General features: G+C 38.8%; 1 protein-coding gene across 1 annotated transcript in view; it reads left to right on the top strand.

The window, feature by feature from the left end:
* nlgn4xa (neuroligin 4 X-linked a) overlaps nucleotides 1-20,897 on the top strand; it is a 114,924-nt gene extending 94,027 nt beyond the window's left edge. Inside the window, exon 5 of the mRNA XM_016295340.1 lies at nucleotides 18,671-20,897. Within this exon, the coding sequence (XP_016150826.1) occupies nucleotides 18,671-19,559 (889 nt within the window). The 3' untranslated portion in view covers nucleotides 19,560-20,897. The remainder of the gene's footprint in view (nucleotides 1-18,670) is intronic.
* The last annotated feature ends 1,164 nt before the right edge of the window (nucleotides 20,898-22,061 follow it).

A 22,061-nucleotide genomic window follows, 5' to 3' on the forward strand; every position in this document is an offset into this window, starting at 1 on the left:
CACAGGTTGAGTCTAATACAAACAAAGTCCCTCGTGACCAGGATGACTCGGGGTCCTCCCCTATTTAACCCCGTGACTTCCTGTAGACTGTCCCTATAATCTTCTTGCGTGCATGTATTACAGGTCAAAGATTATTAAAGACACTTGGAATACGTTTTTCAGCTTCGCAACAGATCAGCTGTTAGTGTTTTGTGACTGCGCGTCCTCCAGAGGCTGCATCGGATTCAGTTGAATTAATCAAAATACAGTGTGGTGAGTTTGGTACATTGATGCTCGGGGTTCATTTTCCCGATTGTTTGGTTGCTAGATAGAGTGTTTTCGCTCTGTGGTGCTGCCGGATAGTATTGTAGTATCTCACAGCTGTAGGAGACCATAAAGAGTGGGTGCGCTCTGTTCGGTATCTGTGTGTAGCTATCAATGCTCTGCTGAATGCGTGTAGGCTTAGTTTGCATCAATTCAGGTTATGTGAGTATATTGTATACGTTTAACATTAAGGATACATATTTATTTACACACAGATTGTTATTAATATTTTGATAGTCAGAGTGTTTTCGCTCGGCTTACAGGAATTATCCGAGCCAGGATGGAAAAAGTATCTCATGCCTGCACATTGTGCATGGCTACTCTGCAAAAGGATGATGGGCATGACTGCCGCCCTTCCTGTTTGGGCTTGGAACACCTGAAACAAGGCCTCACAGAGGATACCTGCATGGTCTGTAGAGTTATGTCTTGGGAGAGGAAGACTTCAAGGATAGCTTTGGTGGAAGGACTCTTGGGTGAGTCGTTATCAACACCACCACGTAAATCGGCAGCTAAACATAAACATGCTGAAACAACGTGTGCTTCGGCTGGTAAACAATCTAAGGGAGATCCCTTAGCTAAGAAGGTGGATGTGTTGACTGCTGAATTTGCTCAGATTAAGTCTTTGCTTATGAATTTGCAAACGTCTGAGAAACGAGTTTCTTCAGTTGAAGCTCTAACTTTGAAGTCACCCATTTCAGAGGGGGATGTCATGTCTGTGACTGTTCTATGAGGATGAAGAAAGGGAGGTTACATCAGAGATTCAGTCCCAGGTCTCTTATGAAGAATCCCAGGATACTGATCGGGGATCTGTGGAAGATCCGCAGTCAGAGCAGGAAGTGGTGAAGCGGGCTCTTCGAGTTGCATTGGCTCGCCTAGGTCTTGATACAGCACCAGCAGCAGTAGCCTCTACTAGTGCTTTTTTCAGAGGTTCGGCTCAACCATCTCCTCTTACAATTCCACCATCAAAATATTTTATTGATGAGTTACAAAAGTGTTGGGATAACTCAAAATCACTTACGCACCACACTAGTGCAAGCAGAGCTTTGGCTGCGATGCAAGATGCAGACACGTGTAGGGTATCAGACTGAATCAGACAATTTAAGATTTAAATAGAACATGGTTGAAACACGAGGAGCCGAATTCCACAGAGGCCCAAGACACAGGATGTTCGTAAATCAGATCCTGGCGCCACAAGCCTGAAGCAACTAGCAGCTTTGAGTAGCTATTTTAAACAAAAGAACACTTATTGACAATTATAAGGAGATTGTCAATTTTGGGGGCAAGTAATAAAGATTAAATGGTCAGAGATGCACAGCGTGACCATCACATGGAAACCAGTGATAGTGATCACAAGCTCTTCGGATTGACTTTTCCCCCCACTTCGACGACAAAGAACAGACTGAGATTCCTTACAGACCTTTTAACCTCATTTTAACCACCCTTTTGTCCTCATCCACAGAATGACACAGAAACTGCCTTTCCATGCACCAAAATGAACTCAAAAAGGCTTATAAACTAATATCAGTCCATTGCTTAGCTCCATATCATGTATGTAACTCACACATTAGACTATCATGTTTTAATCGCATAGTGTGTGTCTTTTTGATAACTACTGAATAGCTTAAGGGTTCATATTCATGTTAGGTATGTATGAGTGTGAAAATTCTTGCTTGAAATGTTTCTTCCAATCAATTCTTTGTCAAATGTATCATAATCTTGTTATAGAAATCATGTCCAAAATTATACTCTGCAAGAGCGGGAAAAACTCGGACCATGTGCCTGATGAGATGACACGTTGATTTATGTATGGGGAGGAGAAATATACAACACCCCAGCAAAGACGATATCTAATTGGTCAAGGCACCATTTGGGATATGTCTAAAAGCCCAGTTGAAATACTCAGGACACCATCAAATCTCTCTCTCTCTCTCTTTTTCACCTCTTGCATTTTAGTCATAGCTTTGAGCTATGCTTTTTAGTCATGCTTTTTAGCTTTTTGAGCATGCTCTGGCTTACACGCCAGCTCCTCCAAAACCATGAGGAGAAACGCCACCTAGTCTCGTCAAACCTTACTTCTATTTCTTTACTTTAGTTTATTAATCTTTTCCGTTGAGAGTTTCGTGTTCCAAGTTAAGTTTTGCCTAATGCCGCGTCTCCGAAAGAGTGCCGTCTAAAACTTCAACTTCAACCACAACTCCGCTTCGTCAGCCAACGCCCAACCACTGGCTTCCCAAGACTGAACTTCCAGCCAATCAGCAACCACGGGAAACCCCTTTCTGCAAAGAGACAAAGAAGGGAAACCAACGCAAGTACCTCCAGATTCTAGCTGAACTGGTGCACTTAATATAATTTTAACCTCATTGAGGAACTCAATGTGAGGGTTAATTAACCCTTTCACACGTGAGTTTAAAATATTCTAGCTGAGCCCCCAGCGTTGTTTTTAGGTGACCGTTATTTTAAAATCTATCGCCTTATTGTTTCCATGGCGACGTGTCATGCTTGTTATGTGACACAACACAGCCACAATAGATCTGTGTGACACATGGATCGCTTTTATTTAGTTTTTCCTGTTTTATTCAAAATATTCACAAACATGCTCACTATATTATGAAATATCTGATATTCCGATTCTGAAATATGTGCAATTAAATCTGTTTGGTAGTTTAAACACTTTTATATCGACCGTGTTAGTTGATCTATACCGGGTGATGGGATGTTAGTTCACGCTGAATCCGAGCTGTGGGATTTACAACACGCAAATTCATCCTCTCCTCCTGAAACACATTAAAGTAGGTCTCCTGTAAACTGGGAGAAGAGCAGAGTAAACTTTATAGTTACCTACACAATCTGTATATGATATCAATAAAAACATGTCGTCAGATTATATTTGTAAGGATCATTATTGCTGTTTCCATAAACATCAGCGTGCATTTTACAAACTGTAAATGAATGGTTTTGCTAGTACTTATGTGTATTTAAATGTCTGAAATCTAAAATAATAAAAACAATGACTATTTGTGATACTATGACAAGCGCTCAGCGCGTCCGATCTGGCTCGCGCCAGCCAGAGCGCGAAAGCGGATTTAAATTCAGCAGTTGATGACATGACGCACTGAAAGTTCTAATCACACCGGTGTGATCGTGCGCTTCAAAGGGTTAAGTGATTGATGGTTGTTCATGTCTATGCATTTTCACATATTGCTGTAAACTTGGGATTTCACATTTTCATTCTCTTAAACTAATTATTTCCTCACTTTCTCTTTTTCTGCAACTTGTGTGAATGCGTGTGTTCATGTGTTAGATTAGTTATATGTCTTAGATTTATCCAATAAAGCCTTATTTATATTGAAAAGAGAAGTATCTTGTGTTATGTGCTTACAATTGAATGTCTTAAACTGCCGATCTTGTTACTGTGCTAATTAATAGTGTTTTCACTATATTTTGCATATTAATATCCATTGCAGAGTTGATGTTGTGCGGCTCGTTCAATGAATCGCTGGCCGTCTCAGTGATCAGCCGTAAAACAGTGAGTCTGTCCAAATTCCCTTTAAAATCTTAAATGTTTCCCTTTGAGCTAAATTGACCTGTTTCACTTACACACTTTTGGCCTGGGTCAGATGCCTAAGGTTGATCCAATTATTGCCTCATTTGTTCTCTCTCCAGAAGAGGTTTTGAGGTCTAATGTCCGTTGCCCTCGGCCTCAATGTCAGATTACGGATTATCTTCTTATACAAGTATATAACACTGCAATGCGTATGGGTCGCATTGGCAATTCTCTCTCCCATCTTATGTTGGCATTGTTCCAGTCTCTTTAGTCTTCTGGGAGCGATTCTACAAACCAGGACTTAAGTGATGCTACTTTGCAGTCAATAGCATTCATGACAAGAGAATTGGGTAGGCTTATGTCAACACTCACACAGGCACGCCAACAAGTCTGGCTTGCACAATCACCCCTGTATGAGGCATGTAGGAAAATGCTGAGGGATCTTCCGGTAGTCCCCAGAGAGCTCTTTGGCCCAGCTGCACAACAGACACTAGAGCGCAGTGTCCAGGCGAATCAGACCAGACAGCAGTTTGCAAATCTGAGGAGAGTTACACCATCTCGCTTACAGTACAGACAGCCCCTTAGGGGTCATGAATTGGCTCATTCTCATATTTCAACAGGCCCAGCTGAAGGAGCCAGCTTCAGCATTTGGAGCGGTCTCTTAGAGTAGAGTGATCTGTTCAGCGACCCCGGGGACGGGGACAGCAATCATTTCAGGCCCCAAAGGGCAGAGCGCCGGCCCAGCATTCCCCCAGGAATGCTAAGGGCTAGGGACGCAGGACCTGAAAGTCTGCGGCCACCCGTCGGACGTTTTTCTCATTGGCAGCTCAGTTACTGGGAAACAACAACTTCAGACCCATGGGTTATAGCAACTTTAACTCAAGGATACAAGCTGCAGTTCCAACGGCAGCCTCTTTCAAGGGGGTCAAGATGACCACAGTTTCAGACCACAACAATGCAAATTCCTTAAAGCAAGAAATGAAACAACTCATAGAGAAGTATGCCATCGAACCGATAAAATGGTCAGAACGGCTCGGTGGGTTCTACTCAATATACTTCATAATTCCAAAAAAAGACGGCGGGGTAAGGCCTATACTCGACCTTCGCTCCCTCAACAAGTTTCTGAAGATGAGAAGTTTCTTTTTCTATTCCCATGAGTCTTCACCAGGTGTATGGCAGCAGCGTTGGCTCCAATACAGGCCAAAGGGCTTCAGTTACTTCCGTACCTGGACAACTGGCAGATTTGCTCTCACTCTCGGGAGCAGGCAAGGGTGGAAATCACACAGCTGCTCTCCCATATTGCCCGGCTGGGCCTTGCTGTGAATTTCGGCAAGAGCCAGTTAATTCTGACTCAGTCTGTGAAGTTCATAGGTGTTATCCTGGACTCCAATGATAGCTTTGCCATCAGAACAGCGGTTGAAAAGCATTCTGCTGCTCCTCCAGCGGTTTCAAACGCAGACCAGGCTATCGTTCAGGTATTTCCTCAGACTCATGGGTATGCTGGCAGCAGCAGCTACGGTAATACCGTTGGGTCTCCTTTCGCTTCGTCCCATCCAGAGATGGGTGAACAGTCTTCATCTGAATCCCACTTGGCACAGGAACAAGTTGATCAAAGTTACACAGCAATGCCTTCTCACGCTGAAACCATGGAGGAGGGGGTCACATCTGACCAAAGGAGTTGCTCTGGGCAGGATTCCCTCTCGGTGGGAGGTGCTTCTTTTACCGGCTGGGGAGCTGTCTGGCAACACAAAGCGGTCAGAGGGCAATAGGATTCCCAGCAAAGAGGGGGAAATATAAACACCCTGGAACTATGATCAGTGCTACTGGCAATGCAGCACTTTGCACTGAATCTGGAAGGCAGGCATGTTCTGATCAGGTCAGACAATACAAAAGTGATTTATCACATCAACCATCAAAGGGGCACAAAATCCAGCCAGTCTCTTCAAGTATCACAGGAGCTGTTGACCTGGGCCTTCCCTCGGTTTGCGAGTATCAGAGCCATGCACATCCCAGGAGTGACAAATGCGGTGGCATATTTCTTGTCACGCCACAGACCTTCGTCGGGGGAGTGGAGTCTCAACCCAGAGGTGGTGGAGATGATATGGCACCAGTTTGGCAGAGCAGAAGTAGATCTCTTTACCTCAGCAACGTCGACCCAGTGCCCCCTCTGGATTTCGCTAGCAGAAGGATCCAGTACAGCTCCGTGTTTGGCCTCTGAAGGGCCAGAACCACTTTTGAGAGTCTATGATCAGGATGTACAGAACACTATAATGAATTCTAGAGCACCTTCCACCAGGAGTGCTTATGCTTATAGGTGGAAGTTCTTCTCTGATTGGTGTAGGGAGCGAAGAGTGTCCCCAGAGGTATGTCCTGACCCCTTGGTTTTACGTTTTTTGCAAAATCCACCTTAAGAGTTTATGTGGATGCAATTTCAGCACATCATGTACGAATAGATGGGCAGCCATTGGGATCTCATGCCTTGGTTTAAAAATTCTTTAGACTGTGCCCCCCTCAGATCATTTGGGTACCCTCATGTGACCTGAGCCTTGTCTTAAAGTCTCTTACATTACTTCCATTCGAGAAGTCATGTAAGAGGCTCTCTGTCCTGTTTAGAAATCAGGGTATTGAGCTGGCAGTATTTAATCATCCAGGGTTGGATTCACAAGAAGAAAGTGGATGCAGACTCTTGTGCCCGGTAAGGGCTCTCCGTGGCTACCTCAGGGCCACAGAAGATTTTCGGCAATCAGACCAGCTTTTTCTCTGCTTTGGTGAGCAGACACCCAAAGCGCTACAACTGCAAGCATAGGTGACAACAACAAGCATGGGTTTCTTAATCCATAGCACAACCACAAGCATAATAAAATAACAGCGATAAACACACAATAAAACTGTATAAACATATTCAGATACAGTAAGCAACTTTAAAAAGATAAGTCTTTAAAAATTTCTTAAAGCAGTTCAATGTTGGAGAATCTCTAATTCCGGCTGGTAGAGCATTCCACAGTCGTGGAGCTGAGACAGAGAAAGCTCTACGACCCATAGTTTTTAATTTATATGCAAGATACATAAAAGTTCTGTTTTTGACTAATTGAGCATGAGAAAATTCATGTGCAACCAGGCTTTTATCTCGCCCAAGCAAGCAGTAAGTGTTGTAACTGCAAGATTAGGATTAGGGTGTGTGCTGAGATAGATCTGAGTATCATCGGCATAAAAATGAAACCCTAACCCAAACTTGCGAATGATCTGGCCCAGAGGCAACATATAAATACTAAACAGGATAGGCCCAAGTACAGATCCCTGCGGAACTCCCTGCTGCACTAATGTTGGTTCAGACTGACATTTACCCAAACAGATAAATTGAAAACGATTTGTAAGATAAGATTTAAACCATTCGAGTGCAATACCAGAGATGCCTAACCATGTATGCAATCTTTCAAGAAGGACAGCATGAGATATTGTGTCAAAAGCAGCAGTAATATCTAACAGGAGTAAAATACTACAAGCCCCCATGTCAGCAGAAATAAGAAGATCATTTATAACCCGGACTAGAGCAGTCTCAGTGCTATGACCTGATCTAAATCCAGATTGAAAGGGTTCTAGGATATTGTTTATGGACAGGTATTGTTGTAACTGGCTGGCAACAACTCGTTCAAGAACCTTAGCCAAAAATGGAAGATGAGCAATAGGCCTGTAGTTTGACAAATCCTCCACATTAGAACCATTCTTTTTAAGAACTGGTGTAATGGCAGCTAGCTTGAGGACTGAGGAAACCTTTCCAGTAGATAGGAACCCGTAGTACAAACTAAATCTGATATTACAGGATTAATGTGGCTGCATCGGATACTTTTGAAACAGCTGACCTGTTAGGACCCTCAACTTCTTAGAGGTAAACAGGACCTCCTCGTGACCTTGTGGTTATAAGTCATCAAGTGTGAAAAACTGCCTCTGGTGGTCAGAAATAGAACGAGAGTTACGAATGTAACTGCGGTTCTATAAGTTCTGGATGACCGCCAGAGCTTTCTGTCACTCGGAGTCAGGGCGAGAAGATTTCGTAGGGACAGTCTGCAGGAAGTCACAGGGTAAAATAGGAGAGGACCCTGAGTCATCCTTGTCACGAGGGACTTTGTTTGTATTAGACTCGACCTGTGCATCTGCGATGAAGATAACATTCAGTGTGAAGCACTGTCTCTGGCGGTCATCCAGAACTCATAGAACCGCAGTTACATTCGTAACTTTCGTTTTCAATGACTTCATATTCAATATTTTGCAGCTTATTCACCACATCCAGCATCAAATGACAGTGACATTTATATTTCATTGCGTATAGTAATTGCTCTGCAGTAATGCCATTCAAACCACTTCAGTTTTGCTGATGATATTCGTTTGTTTTATGCCTGTGGTAATTATGAGTGAAATGTCACGTCATCATTGTGTATCAAACAGTGCCACCTTGAGGAAAAAAAAGATGCATTGCACATATTGAGTCATCAGATATGTAAATATAGTTGCGCAGGAAAAAAATACTTAGACATTTACATACCTCGGGTCTGTAGCAACCCTATACTCTTTTTACAAAAAAATTATCAGAAAACTGGCACTCTTTTATATTTTACTATTTCTTTCTTGTCATATTGTTTATAATTAATAGACTAAGAAATACTAAGAAAGTTGATGTCTAACTTAAAAAAAATGAAGAAGGGAGAGGATAGAGAGTGATGTCCCGGGTCGCTAAAGACCCGAGATATGCATTTACGGGTTAATAGGCGCTGTTCATTTGCCATATCTTTCAAGCACTCCCTGAATTACTTTGTTCTTGATGAAAGGAGGAACATTCGGTAGTACTATTTTCTTTTATGGACTCGATAACGACAGTACTGGTAAAAACGTGTCATTAATTGTAATTCCACATTCAATCAGATAATCAACCATTTGAACATCGGCAAGAAAAACAACATCTTTGTTCATTCTAGAAGCTGACTTAATATTTAGCCCACCAACCTGTTCACTAACTGCAACCAACACATCAATCCATGTCTGAGAGTCAAGTGTGAGAAATCTCCGCTTAACACCATCTTTTCAAGTTCGCCGACCTCAGTCAGCGCATAAACTAAATTAAATATTTTAACTAAATCTTAGAAAAAAGTAAAAAATTATAATAAAGTGAAACAAACTCTCAAAAGTGTGCTCCAAAGCTCCAAACTCCTCCCACTACCGACAATCCAGAGAGAGAGAGAGAGAGAGAGAGAGAGAGAGAGAGAGAGAGAGAGAGAGATGTTCTACAGCAGTAGTTCTTAATCCTGGTCCTTGTGACCCCTCGCTCTGCATTTTGTATGTTTCTCTTATCGCTTCAGAGGTCTGTTCCATTCGACCGTAAGTGCTCTGCAAAGTGGACATCACAGGATATTCTGCCATGATTCCAGTTTGAAAGCAGTGTATATGTTCCATTAAAGGGACATTCAAGTGTGCAAGATGTGACAACTAGGCAAATTAACAATAATAAAGGCCTCCTGAAGTGAATCGATGTGTCTGTGTAAAAAAAAATCCATATTTAAAACTTTCTAAACCGTAATATCTAGCTTTCCTTAACTGTTGTATGTGCGCTCACAAAGGAGTGGTGTTCCAGCAGATGGCGTAGGACGTAAACGTAGCATAAACTTCAGTGAGATTATACTAGTCTCGCTAGAACCAAATTTGGTTTACGGCAAAGAAAAAACAGTCTCCTCTTGGTTTACATCGAAATCCTTAGACATTTTTCTTTACAAATCCTTGTTTCATACTTCTAATTCGTGACCAGTATTTTGTTTTGCTCTCTTCTCTATGCTTCTGCATTCATCAATGCTTTCACCTATGCCCTACATCAGGGGTGCTTAACCCTGTTCCTGGAGATCTACCTTCCTGCAGAGTTCAGCTCCAACCCTGATCAAACACACTTGAACCAACTAATTACGATCTGAAGGAGCACTTGATAATTACAGACATGTGTGTTTGATCAGGGTTGGAACTGAACTCGGAAGGAAGGTAGATCTCCAGGACCAGGATTAAGCACCCCTGCTCTACACTCTTAAAAATAAAGGTGCTTCACGATGCCATAGAACAGCGGTGGCGAACTCCGGTCCTGGAGAGCCGCAGCCCTGCAGAGTACAGCTCCAACCCTAATTAAAACTCACCTGCCTGTAGCTTTCTAGTAACCCTTCAGACCTTGATTAGCTTGTTCAGGTGTGTTTGATTAGGGTTGACGCAAAACTCTGCAGGGCTGCGGCTCTCCAGGACCGACGTTCGTCACCCCTGCCATAGAAGAACCTTTTTGTCTAAATGGTTCCATAAAGAACCATTAACATCTGAAGAACCTTTCCGTTTCACAAAAGGTTCTTTGTGGTAAAAGAAGGTTCTTCAGATTACCAAAAGGTAAGAAAGAGATGGTTCTTTAAAAAAACTTTGACTGAATGGTTCTTTGTGGAACCAAAAATGGTTCTTCTATGGCATCGCTTGAAGAACCTTTTGAAGCACCTTTATTTTTAAGAGTGTACCTCATCTGCTGGAATGCCACACTTTCATTAATGCGCATATGATAGTTAGTAAAAGCTAGAGAATACGGTTTAGAACGTTTTAAATATGGATATTTTTCTTACACAAACACATCAATTCACTTCAGAAGGCCTTTATTCACCCTCCGGAGCCATGTGGAGCAATTTTTATGATGGATGGATACACTTTTTTTAGCCTTCAAAATCTCAGCAGCCATTTACGGGCAATACAAACTCAGATTGTATTTGTCTGAAAGCAGAAAGTCATATACACATAGGATGGCTTAGGAGTGAATAAATCATGGAGTAAATTTCATTTTGGGATAAACGATCCCTTTAAAATCCACTAAAATTCTGAAAAAAAATCTAAATAAATCACTACATAACCACTGTTTACATAATATGACCTTTATTTTGGATCAATACAGTTCTAATCAGCATTTGTTTCATTTAATATTACATGCATTTAAATTTGTTTGCCAAGCATAAAAAAAAAAAACATTAAAAAGTAAGAACTTGTCAGCATGCGGTGTGTACAAGGAATATGACTGGAGAATCAGAGTGAGATTCAAACATGGAACACTTTAATGAACAACTCAGGAACCAGGAGACAGTGACAACACACCTAAACATAACAGAGAATGAACCAAGACTAAGGGAGAACTGAGGACTTATAAAACATGAACCAAACAAAGGGAACTAATGAGATAATTAACAAGACACAGGTGAACAGAATGACATAATCAGGCAACACAGGAAAACTAGGTCACATTATACTGGAAATACAATAAGCAGACCATGAAACTAAAACAGATTACAAAACACACATAGAACATGACAGAACTGACATCTCATCCCTGTATGTTGTGTTGCATAAAAGAAGGATTTACAGCACAGTGAGGACTGTATAGATTATATAAAACGAATACAAAACTTTTATTTCACCAAAGAAATAAACCAATTCAGCAGCATAAGAACAGCTCTCTCCTAAAGAGGATGCAAAATCCCTGTGCTTGTGAAAGCAAAGACTACAGAATACCCAAGATGTGTCACTCATATAGTTTTGAAAGGGAAAAAATGTAATATAAAATTTAATCGTAAGCTTAGTGAAAAGTTTTGGAGAATTTGATGTTTCCCCATTCAAAGTGATAGGAGCTGCACTTGCATGCCCGAGAGGTAGGGATGTAACGATTAACCACGAGCCGGTTGAAAATCGATTCAAATATGTGACGATTCAAATCGATTGAGATGCTAAACAAATCACGATTCATTTAGGTCTAGGAGTTTATATGAATGTATGTCTGAGGGGAACTTGCTGTCTTTAGAAAAGTTTAGATGGTATTTTTTCTTTTCATCTTGCATCTGTATAATGCATATTAAAGTTCATAAATTCAGCGCTGCTTTGTTTACAGCGCAAACCAAGGAAACGCTTTAAGCGCTACCTGCTGGCAGAGAGTGAATCTGCGTCTCATTCAGCTCGTCCGCTGTTTCATGCAGATATTTTTATGTATGGTTTCACAAAACTGAAGTCAAACCATTCTGTTTTTGCTTCAAATTTCGAAATTATACAATCTAATTTAGTTTAAAAACTGCTCATGTTGCGTGTATGCAGCATCTTTGTTTGGATCAAGATTAAAATGCAGTGGTTGCCTCTAATTTTAAAAGGAAAGAGCAGAGACAAAGCCTTATTTTGTTTATATGAAGATATTTATTTTATTTGCGTTATCTATTTGATTTGGGGCTTGTTTTAAAATTTCAATTTAGTTTTGTTATTTACATTTACATTATATTTAAATTTTGTTATTTAGCAGACACTTTTATCCAAAGCGATTTACAAATGAGGACAATCAAAGAAGCAATCAAAACCAACAAAAGAGCAGTAATATGCAAGTGCTATATTAGTATATTATTATAGTATTATATTTCAATTTCACAAAGAAATGTGCAGCATTTTGTCCAAGCAATAATAAAAGGAGACATTTAATTTATAATTTGTCTTAAATCTAATTTTGTTAAAAAAAAATTATAATAATCGTGAATCGAATCGAATCGCGAAATCAAAATTGTGAATCGAATCGAATCGTTAGTTGAATGAATCATTACATCCCTACCGAGAGGTGTTTCAAAGATGGCCGCCGAGTGACATGACTTGCCTTAAAGGGACTTTGTTGTAAGTCAATGGCTGGGTTGTAGTAACGCTGTTGCTGAGGGGTGTTTGGGGGCAGGGATGTATTGGGATCCCTGAAAATTAAACTAGCCACTTACCCAGTGATTGGATAATACTGGGAAAAAATATTTAACATAAAAAACAAAGATCCAACAGGCTGAACCTGAAAGAAGAAGAAAAAACAAAACTGCATGTTTTAGAGTGAAGGTCTATCACTCTCTGGAGGCAGAATACTTCCACTGTGTGTTTTAGAGGAATAATAAGATTAGTACCCCGCTTTAGTAATATCACCTTGTGTATTTGAATGAGGTGATGTAAACGACTCTGAATATGACACTTCCTGCTTGAATGCTTGCGCAATTTAGTTGTTTATTGTTACTGCGTAACACCCCAGTTAGCTTTACAAGCCCTGAAATATTGTCAGTATTGTGCATTACATTACAAATGACTATAATGGCTCTACACAGATATTAGTTCCAGGAAGCACAAGAAAATGTGAAGAAATGATTATTCCCAGTTATATTCTGCACACACTATTAAGTGGATCTTTAAGTAAATGCATTTCTGCATCATGGAACCACACCGTTTGCCAAATTCTGGCTGGGAGAGTCAAATCCGTTAATGAAAGTGAAAATCAATATGGATTTCAGCCATTACAGAAGTATACTCACTGACTGAAATGAAGCATAACATTCCCTGATGCTGTCTAAGGATACGGTGGATTTAACCATGGAAAAGGCTTTTGTAATTCAAAAGAAAGTACCATTTCCTACTGTGTGAACAATCTGAATATAAACCTGTGATGACTGTAAACTTCAGGCACTAATTAAATAATATGAGCGCTGTTTGACTGAATATCAGTGTGGCTGTGATTGGGCTTTAGGCACACGCCTATGCAGTTTGCAAAATGTTTGGTGTTACTGAGCAACGCACAGACTGGCAGCTTGTCTGGAATGTTACAAATACAGACAAATGGAGTAATACAAACAGTGAAGCTTCACAGTAATGCACTAAACTGTTCAGAACTGTTGGTGGACCGCATGTCCAACTGTTGTATAACTGTGACCTGTTCAAACATTGTAAATAGACTGCATGAAAGAAATTATACATACATAATAGTACAGTTACATAAATACATACAGTTATGTTCCAAACTGTTAAATTGTTAAAGTCTTGGAATGAAAGTAATTCAATTTGAGATGTTTTGAAACCCATTTTGAGTTTAATATAACTTAGCATTATGGGTTGACTTATTCTAGTTCATTTTTACAGGAATACTATGTTATTTTTACCTTATACATCAGTTCATATTTCCAGATTTATTTAAATTCAAATTGTGTAATCCTGTACAAAACCATTGTATGCATCTTTTTATCTTGGATGAATACAATTGTAAATGCAACATATATAGATAATTTGTATATATGTAGAATTCAGTGGCGGGCCGTGCATTTTACACTTAGGCCTTCAGTGGCGTCCTACATGAATTAACCCATCTCTTCATACCATCATAATGATGCCACGGCTATAGAAACCATAAATATTACACAGTAATGCAGTATAACAGGGCACTACATAACCAAACCAATTAAATTCAGTTTTATAACAAATAAAATCAGTTTATACAGGACAACAGGCATTTCTGTTATGTGAAACGGCCAATGCTGACTGACATCTCTGCCCTGTATGTTGCATTGTAAAATAACATGATTTATCAAAGTAAATACTAAAAGATTTCCCATTTTCAGCTCTCTGTTTGCTCCATGCTCACTGGTGGTAGAAACCCCGTTCTGAGCAATTAGGTGTGATTAAAAAACAGGCACACCACATTTCTTCTCCGCTTCCATTTTGCACAGCACATAAACTGGTCTGGAAAACAGACAACTGATACAAACAGTGAAACTTACTACTGTCCTTGAACTAAATATCAGCACTCTTGGTATCCATTCAAACTAAAGGAACTAGCAAGTTAGAGCCACTCTGCATTGATTTTAATGATTTAGGCAAATTGCAATACTTAAGTGTTATTTATTTATTTTTTATTTTAATAGACTATTTCAGTGTTTATTATAAAATCTGTGCACATCATTCCATCAACTCCTGATGACCAAAATCAAGTCTTAATCTAAATTTTTTTTGCTAAGCCATTTGACTCACATTTACATATAAAATAAAGATCCCGTGTCTTTGCAACACATTGAATTTCAATCCAGTTTTGGTTAATTTACATCTAAACATTATGCTTTAGTGATGGACCCCGGTAGAGTCACCATATTCACCCAGAGTGGCACTGTTCTCTAGATCTGCTCTGTCAGACATGCGTTCAACCTCACTGCCCGGTCTGTCAGGGTCGGATTAACCATATGGACACTGGCCATGTGTTCAGGGGCACCATGTCCAGGGTGGGTACATCTACATCCATGGGGACATAAATGGCTACAAAAATGCTTTCAAATATGCTTAGTGGCTGCTTGTCTTTTTTTGGATGATTTTAGGGTTCCTTCACTTTCAAAATACCATTATAACACATGCTTATGCCTCACATTGTGGTCACACTTTAATTTAGGGACCAATTCTCACTATTTAACTAACTATTAACTATGCCTTCTGCCTCAATAAACTCCTGCTTATTGCTGCTTATTGAGGTCACACTTTATTGTAAGGTCCAATTCTTGCTATTAACAAACCATTAACTATGACTTTTGCCTCCATAAACTCCTAATTTGCTGCTTATTAGTAGTTAGTAAGGTAGTTGTTAAGTTTAGGTATTGGGTAGAATTAGGGATGCAGAATATGGTCATGCAGAATATGTGCTTTATAAGCAGGGGTGCACATAAGTGGTCCGACGCAGGTCCACATGGCGACCAAAATAAGAAATGTGCTGTGTAAATTAGTTCAGAGTGCGCGTTTGCGTACCGACATGGTTGACAGCTGTTAATTCACAATTACCATTTTAGACCGACAAACTATATGGTATTAGATTTCTATTCAAACTGAAAGCATAAATCTAGGCTACCCGCTAATGTTTTCAAAGCACAATGCAAAACTGACATTTCATTCACTGACGCTCTACAGTTGGCAGCTCTAAACTCGGAAGCGTATACTTACTTGCCGGTAACCCGCCAAAATAAAAGCTTGCTAATTTTAAGTTTGAAAATTAAAAATTCAAATAATTCAAAAATAATAAAAAAAAAAAAAATAATAATAATAATAATCATATGATTTTATTTGTAAGTTTACTATAAAATAACTGTATTTGTTTATAATACTCACTTTTTATTTTAAAATAAAATAGTATTATCACACTTTATTTAGTTTATTATTTATTAAAAAACTAAATAAAGTGCAATAATATTATCACTATTATTAATTTATTTTTTATAGTTATATTTAATGGTCACACTATGTGCCGTGTGAGGACCAAACCAAATTTTCAGGTTCTCATATGAGAACTAGGCTGAAAAACGTATGTGCACCCCTATTTATAAGCACTAATAAACAGCTAATATGTTAAGAAAAGGCATGATAATAAGCACAAATTAATAGTGAGAATTGGTCTCTATACTAAAGTGTTAAGATTATTAATAGTTGGTAAGGTATTTTTTTATTAATGGTAGGATTAAGTGATCTAAAATATGGTCATGCAGAATAAGGCATTAATATGTGTTTCATACGTTCTAATAAACACTGATATGCATGCTAATAAGTTGATGGTGAGAATCGGTCCTTAAAATAAAGTGTTACATACATTTCTTGTAAATTTTGTATTTGGTCATTTATTTCTATTGTCCCCAAATACATATTGAAGCAAATAACAATAAAAAAGTAAAATTGTCCTCACAAGCCTTCAAGGTTTAAGTTCATGCATTCCAAACCGTGTTTCTCAACATCTTTAAACCACTGCAAAGCCTACTTGTTTTTCCTTCCTGTCATGCCATATTATTGTCAAAATAGTTGTGCTCTGCAATGCTATGTAAAAATCCTGATGACAAAAGATGACTACTGAGGCCACTTTATAAACAAACAAATTTGAGCAAAATCTGCAGAGAAGTGAGGCTATTGCTTCAGAAACAAACCTTGACAATGCTAATGCACTCAGAGAGGAATTCCGGCCCGGTTGTTACCACCTCATCTCCATATTTAGAAACCTTTTATGCCCGGCTAGTTTCTCTGCTGCTCCCAGACTGAATAATGTGTAGGAGTGGTAAATTGACTTTCCGGTTAAAACCTTTATCACTAGGCAGAATATGTGCTTTATAAGCAGGGGTGCACATAAGTGGTCCGACGCAGGTCCACATGGCGACCAAAATAAGAAATGTGCTGTGTAAATTAGTTCAGAGTGCGCGTTTGCGTACCGACATGGTTGACAGCTGTTAATTCACAATTACCATTTTAGACCGACAAACTATATGGTATTAGATTTCTATTCAAACTGAAAGCATAAATCTAGGCTACCCGCTAATGTTTTCAAAGCACAATGCAAAACTGACATTTCATTCACTGACGCTCTACAGTTGGCAGCTCTAAACTCGGAAGCGTATACTTACTTGCCGGTAACCCGCCAAAATAAAAGCTTGCTAATTTTAAGTTTGAAAATTAAAAATTCAAATAATTCAAAAATAATAAAAAAAAAAAAAATAATAATAATAATAATCATATGATTTTATTTGTAAGTTTACTATAAAATAACTGTATTTGTTTATAATACTCACTTTTTATTTTAAAATAAAATAGTATTATCACACTTTATTTAGTTTATTATTTATTAAAAAACTAAATAAAGTGCAATAATATTATCACTATTATTAATTTATTTTTTATAGTTATATTTAATGGTCACACTATGTGCCGTGTGAGGACCAAACCAAATTTTCAGGTTCTCATATGAGAACTAGGCTGAAAAACGTATGTGCACCCCTATTTATAAGCACTAATAAACAGCTAATATGTTAAGAAAAGGCATGATAATAAGCACAAATTAATAGTGAGAATTGGTCTCTATACTAAAGTGTTAAGATTATTAATAGTTGGTAAGGTATTTTTTTATTAATGGTAGGATTAAGTGATCTAAAATATGGTCATGCAGAATAAGGCATTAATATGTGTTTCATACGTTCTAATAAACACTGATATGCATGCTAATAAGTTGATGGTGAGAATCGGTCCTTAAAATAAAGTGTTACATACATTTCTTGTAAATTTTGTATTTGGTCATTTATTTCTATTGTCCCCAAATACATATTGAAGCAAATAACAATAAAAAAGTAAAATTGTCCTCACAAGCCTTCAAGGTTTAAGTTCATGCATTCCAAACCGTGTTTCTCAACATCTTTAAACCACTGCAAAGCCTACTTGTTTTTCCTTCCTGTCATGCCATATTATTGTCAAAATAGTTGTGCTCTGCAATGCTATGTAAAAATCCTGATGACAAAAGATGACTACTGAGGCCACTTTATAAACAAACAAATTTGAGCAAAATCTGCAGAGAAGTGAGGCTATTGCTTCAGAAACAAACCTTGACAATGCTAATGCACTCAGAGAGGAATTCCGGCCCGGTTGTTACCACCTCATCTCCATATTTAGAAACCTTTTATGCCCGGCTAGTTTCTCTGCTGCTCCCAGACTGAATAATGTGTAGGAGTGGTAAATTGACTTTCCGGTTAAAACCTTTATCACTAGGTATGTTCTTTTTTTGTGGCTATGAAAGCTATACCAGTAATGACTGTTCAAATACAGAGCAGTTCTGTATTTTTTAGCTCAAGCGTGTCAGTTATGAAATTGTGCTGAGCATTTATTTTGTGTGCTATGAAACTGAGCAAAAAGACTGATGAAGAGGCATCATATCCCAGAACACTCTGAGGTCATGACTCTTTGTAAACAATCACATGTAGTAGGCATCTCTATGTTATAATACCCTTAGGTTCAACAACCTATGGTTAAGCTATTATTATAGCATATGTGTGTTCGTAAACACAAGCTATTGATGTATGTGGGTTTATGAGCATCTGTGTAGACTTGCTCTTTAATACTGTGATTTTAAATCACACACTGCATTGCATTTATAAAGCTATTTGCTTCTGAACTGTTACTGAAGCAAATTCTGATGTTTTCTTTTTTAAATTCTGGTTTTAGGGATCCGAATCAGCCAGTTCCACAAGACACCAAATTCATCCACACGAAGCCTAACCGGTTCGAGGAAGTGGCTTGGTCTAAATACAACCCCAAAGACCAGCTCTACTTACACATTGGACTGAAGCCAAGGGTGAGAGATCACTATCGTGCGACTAAGGTTGCCTTCTGGTTAGAGCTGGTACCTCATCTTCATAACATCAATGAACTCTTTCAATACGTCTCGACCACAACTAAGATACCTCCTCAGGATACTACGCCATTCCCATACACTAAGAGACTTGGTAAAACATGGCCGTCCACCACACGGCATCCTGGTGTTCCTCCCGCCAACACCAAACAAACTACAGACCAGCGTAAAGGCAACGATCTGGGCGACGACTCGGCGGTGGTTATCGAGACAAAGCGAGACTACTCCACCGAGCTCAGCGTGACCATCGCGGTGGGTGCTTCTCTCCTGTTCCTCAACATTCTGGCCTTTGCAGCACTCTACTACAAGAAGGATAAGCGTCGACATGAATCCAACCGACGTGGGCCCAGCCCGCAGCGGAACTCTGCGCCAGCTAACGCAGCGGCTAACGCTAATGACATAGCACATTTGCAGAGCGAGGAGCTGATGTCTCTCCGGATGAAACAGCAGCAGATGGAACACGAGCACCATCATGAGTGCGATTCTCTGCCAGCTCATGATACACTTCGTCTTACCTGCCCAGCCGATTACACACTTACTCTACGACGTTCGCCTGATGACATCCCGCTCATGACGCCGAGTACCATAACAATGAATCCTAACTCTCTGGCCGGAATGCAGCCCCTGCACAATTTTAACACGTTCGGAGGTAGTCAGAACAGTACCAACCTGCCCCATGGGCACTCTACCACCAGGGTATAGCTTTGTGCTGTGCACTGAAAGATCAGAACTATAGGATATGGTCTGCTAAGGCATTGGGGGTTAAGGACCTTTGTTTGTCATGGCAAACTGTGCTGACTTTGTTCCACTCTGAGACTTACCTTGGTCGATGAGATGATATTTTCCTATGAAGCCTTCTTGCAGAATATATCAAAGTCAAATATGACCTACTTGCGAAAAAATGAATGTTACTAAAGTAATACTTTATTTGGAGCCAAGCTTGTTTAGGGCAGGGGACTTTACACCAAAAGACAAGAACTCTTTCTGAAGGACTATTTTGCTTGCGTAGACAACATATACTACATAAACGACAGAGAGGTTGAAGGATCTGACGAAGCTTTGTATGTGCCATACCATATGTCATATACCAAGAGCAACAATGAGAGCAATGTTATTATACGACAACTATATTTCAGACAAACACATTAATATTATTTTCTGAGAGTGTCATCACATACCGAACCTGTGGACTGAACTGAAAAATCCCAGCCTGAAATGTAATTATAACAAACATTTGTAAAGGTGACAAAATGTAAATAATTGTGAGTCAAATACAAATATTAAAAGAATTACAAAAAGCTTTTACTGTTGTTTAGTTCAAAATATGACTATTATGAGCTTACGCTTTCGTTAAGGTGTGTGTAAATATATCAATCATTATCTTTTCTTTTTCTTTTTGGAATTATGTCTGTGCTAAACAGCCTTTACACGTGAAAAATAAATAAAGGAGAAGAAGACCGTTTTCTTATTCCAAAGCCTCTAAATATTCATTTCAGTCATCTGAGTGTTCCTTTGTCCTAATGTTTGACAGATATTGCATGTTTGATTGCTGCTTTACATTTGATAACCCCATACTGTGACCCCATACAGATGTTAAAAATGAAATATTGCTTCTAATTACATTACAGTGCTGGGTGAAGTTGCCTATTCAAGCTTTTCAGAGAGTAGTAACTTTTTTATAATTTGTTGGCTTGATGGAGGAGGGTGGGAATGGATGTAAATCAGGGCAACTTCTACGCACGTCCAATTTGTTTTACCTGCATAAATCTCTTTATTTTTTGCTACTTTTTTTTTTTATCTGTATCATCACTGCCTGAGCTTCAGATGTGACCAGCATTGTATAATTAAAAAAAATATCTATAAATAAATAACACAGGCAGTGGATTTGGGTATCTATATTAGTTGGATATGTTTGTAAAGAAGTATATGTTAGATATTTCTATTTGTAACATGCTAGCAATATGTAAAGTATTGTGCCAGGCTTGTGCTATTTTGGGTTTAAACGTAAGTGAATGAGTGTAAATACAAATAATTATGATTACTATAAATACAAAGAAAGAAAAAAAAATAACCCTGATATTTTTCAATTCTGCATCCTATAACAAAGATGTTGAAAGCGCAAGAAAGAATAAAAAAAAATGATCAAATGAGTTTATAAAGTTACATTTGTATATTAAATCAGTTCATGATTCATGTTAGCCCTTGGTTTGTTACCTGTCAGTACAACAAGGGTCAAATGTAGGGTTCTAAATAATAGTTTGTCTTATATTGTTTGCAGTTTTTGCCTTAAGTGATAGATGATATTTCTTGCTGGACACCTGTATAAAATTTTTCTGCCGCATTTTTAATAAAATATCACAGTATTTTCTAAAACCTGTGTCTTCAGATTTGTTGGCTTTTCGTTTAATTTAAATGGAAAAACTGATATGCACCCAGTATGTGATATCAATATGAAGCTGTTTCTTTTCTCAGTAATAGCACTTTTTAGCATTGGTAAAAATTGTAGTGCATTTTAAGTGAAAAATACATTTGACTTGCCTAATTATATTTGATAAGCCCATTAAAATAGGACCCACTCCATGCTTTGAAGTCCAACTTAACTTATTTACCAACCTTAAGGTTAGCAATTTTTTCAATGTCAGTGGCCTGTGCACGTCTTGTTAATTGTAGATGATCTATTTGAACATCTTGTTTATGGTTGTTACAAGATAAACTGATGGCCTCTCTTCTTTGAAAAGTTCATGATAATGTCAAGCAAAGCCAAATCAATTATTTGCCTTCCCTCCTGCTACTTTCTCTCTTAAGAATTACAACTTTTGTCTATACTTTCAAGGCCTGCATACCAAAAAAATTAAAAAATAAAACAAATAAATCCTACAGTACAAAAAACAAAGTCATGTTCTTTAGTCACTGGCTCCTATAAGAAGCTAAACTCTCAAACCACACTGATTGTTTATAAGAGGCAAAATCAGCAGGAGAAGGGAAAAGGGAGTGGGCCTGAATATTCTTGACTCAACTGGAAGTTAATTAAGCCTGCTCCAGCATTCCATCAGTCTCCCTGCCCCCTGTCTGTCATTCACGCGTGGGCCCTTCTAAGCAGTCATTACCGTGGCATATCGATCCAAGCTGTGACAAGGTAGCCATCCAAAGTGGAGGAGTGTGAAGGGAAGAGGACTAGGGTATGGAAAGGGAATGTAAGAATGG

The sequence above is a fragment of the Sinocyclocheilus grahami genome, unplaced genomic scaffold (assembly GCF_001515645.1).
Source record: "Sinocyclocheilus grahami isolate Dianchi unplaced genomic scaffold, SAMN03320097.WGS_v1.1 scaffold334.1, whole genome shotgun sequence".
NCBI lineage: Eukaryota > Metazoa > Chordata > Actinopteri > Cypriniformes > Cyprinidae > Sinocyclocheilus > Sinocyclocheilus grahami.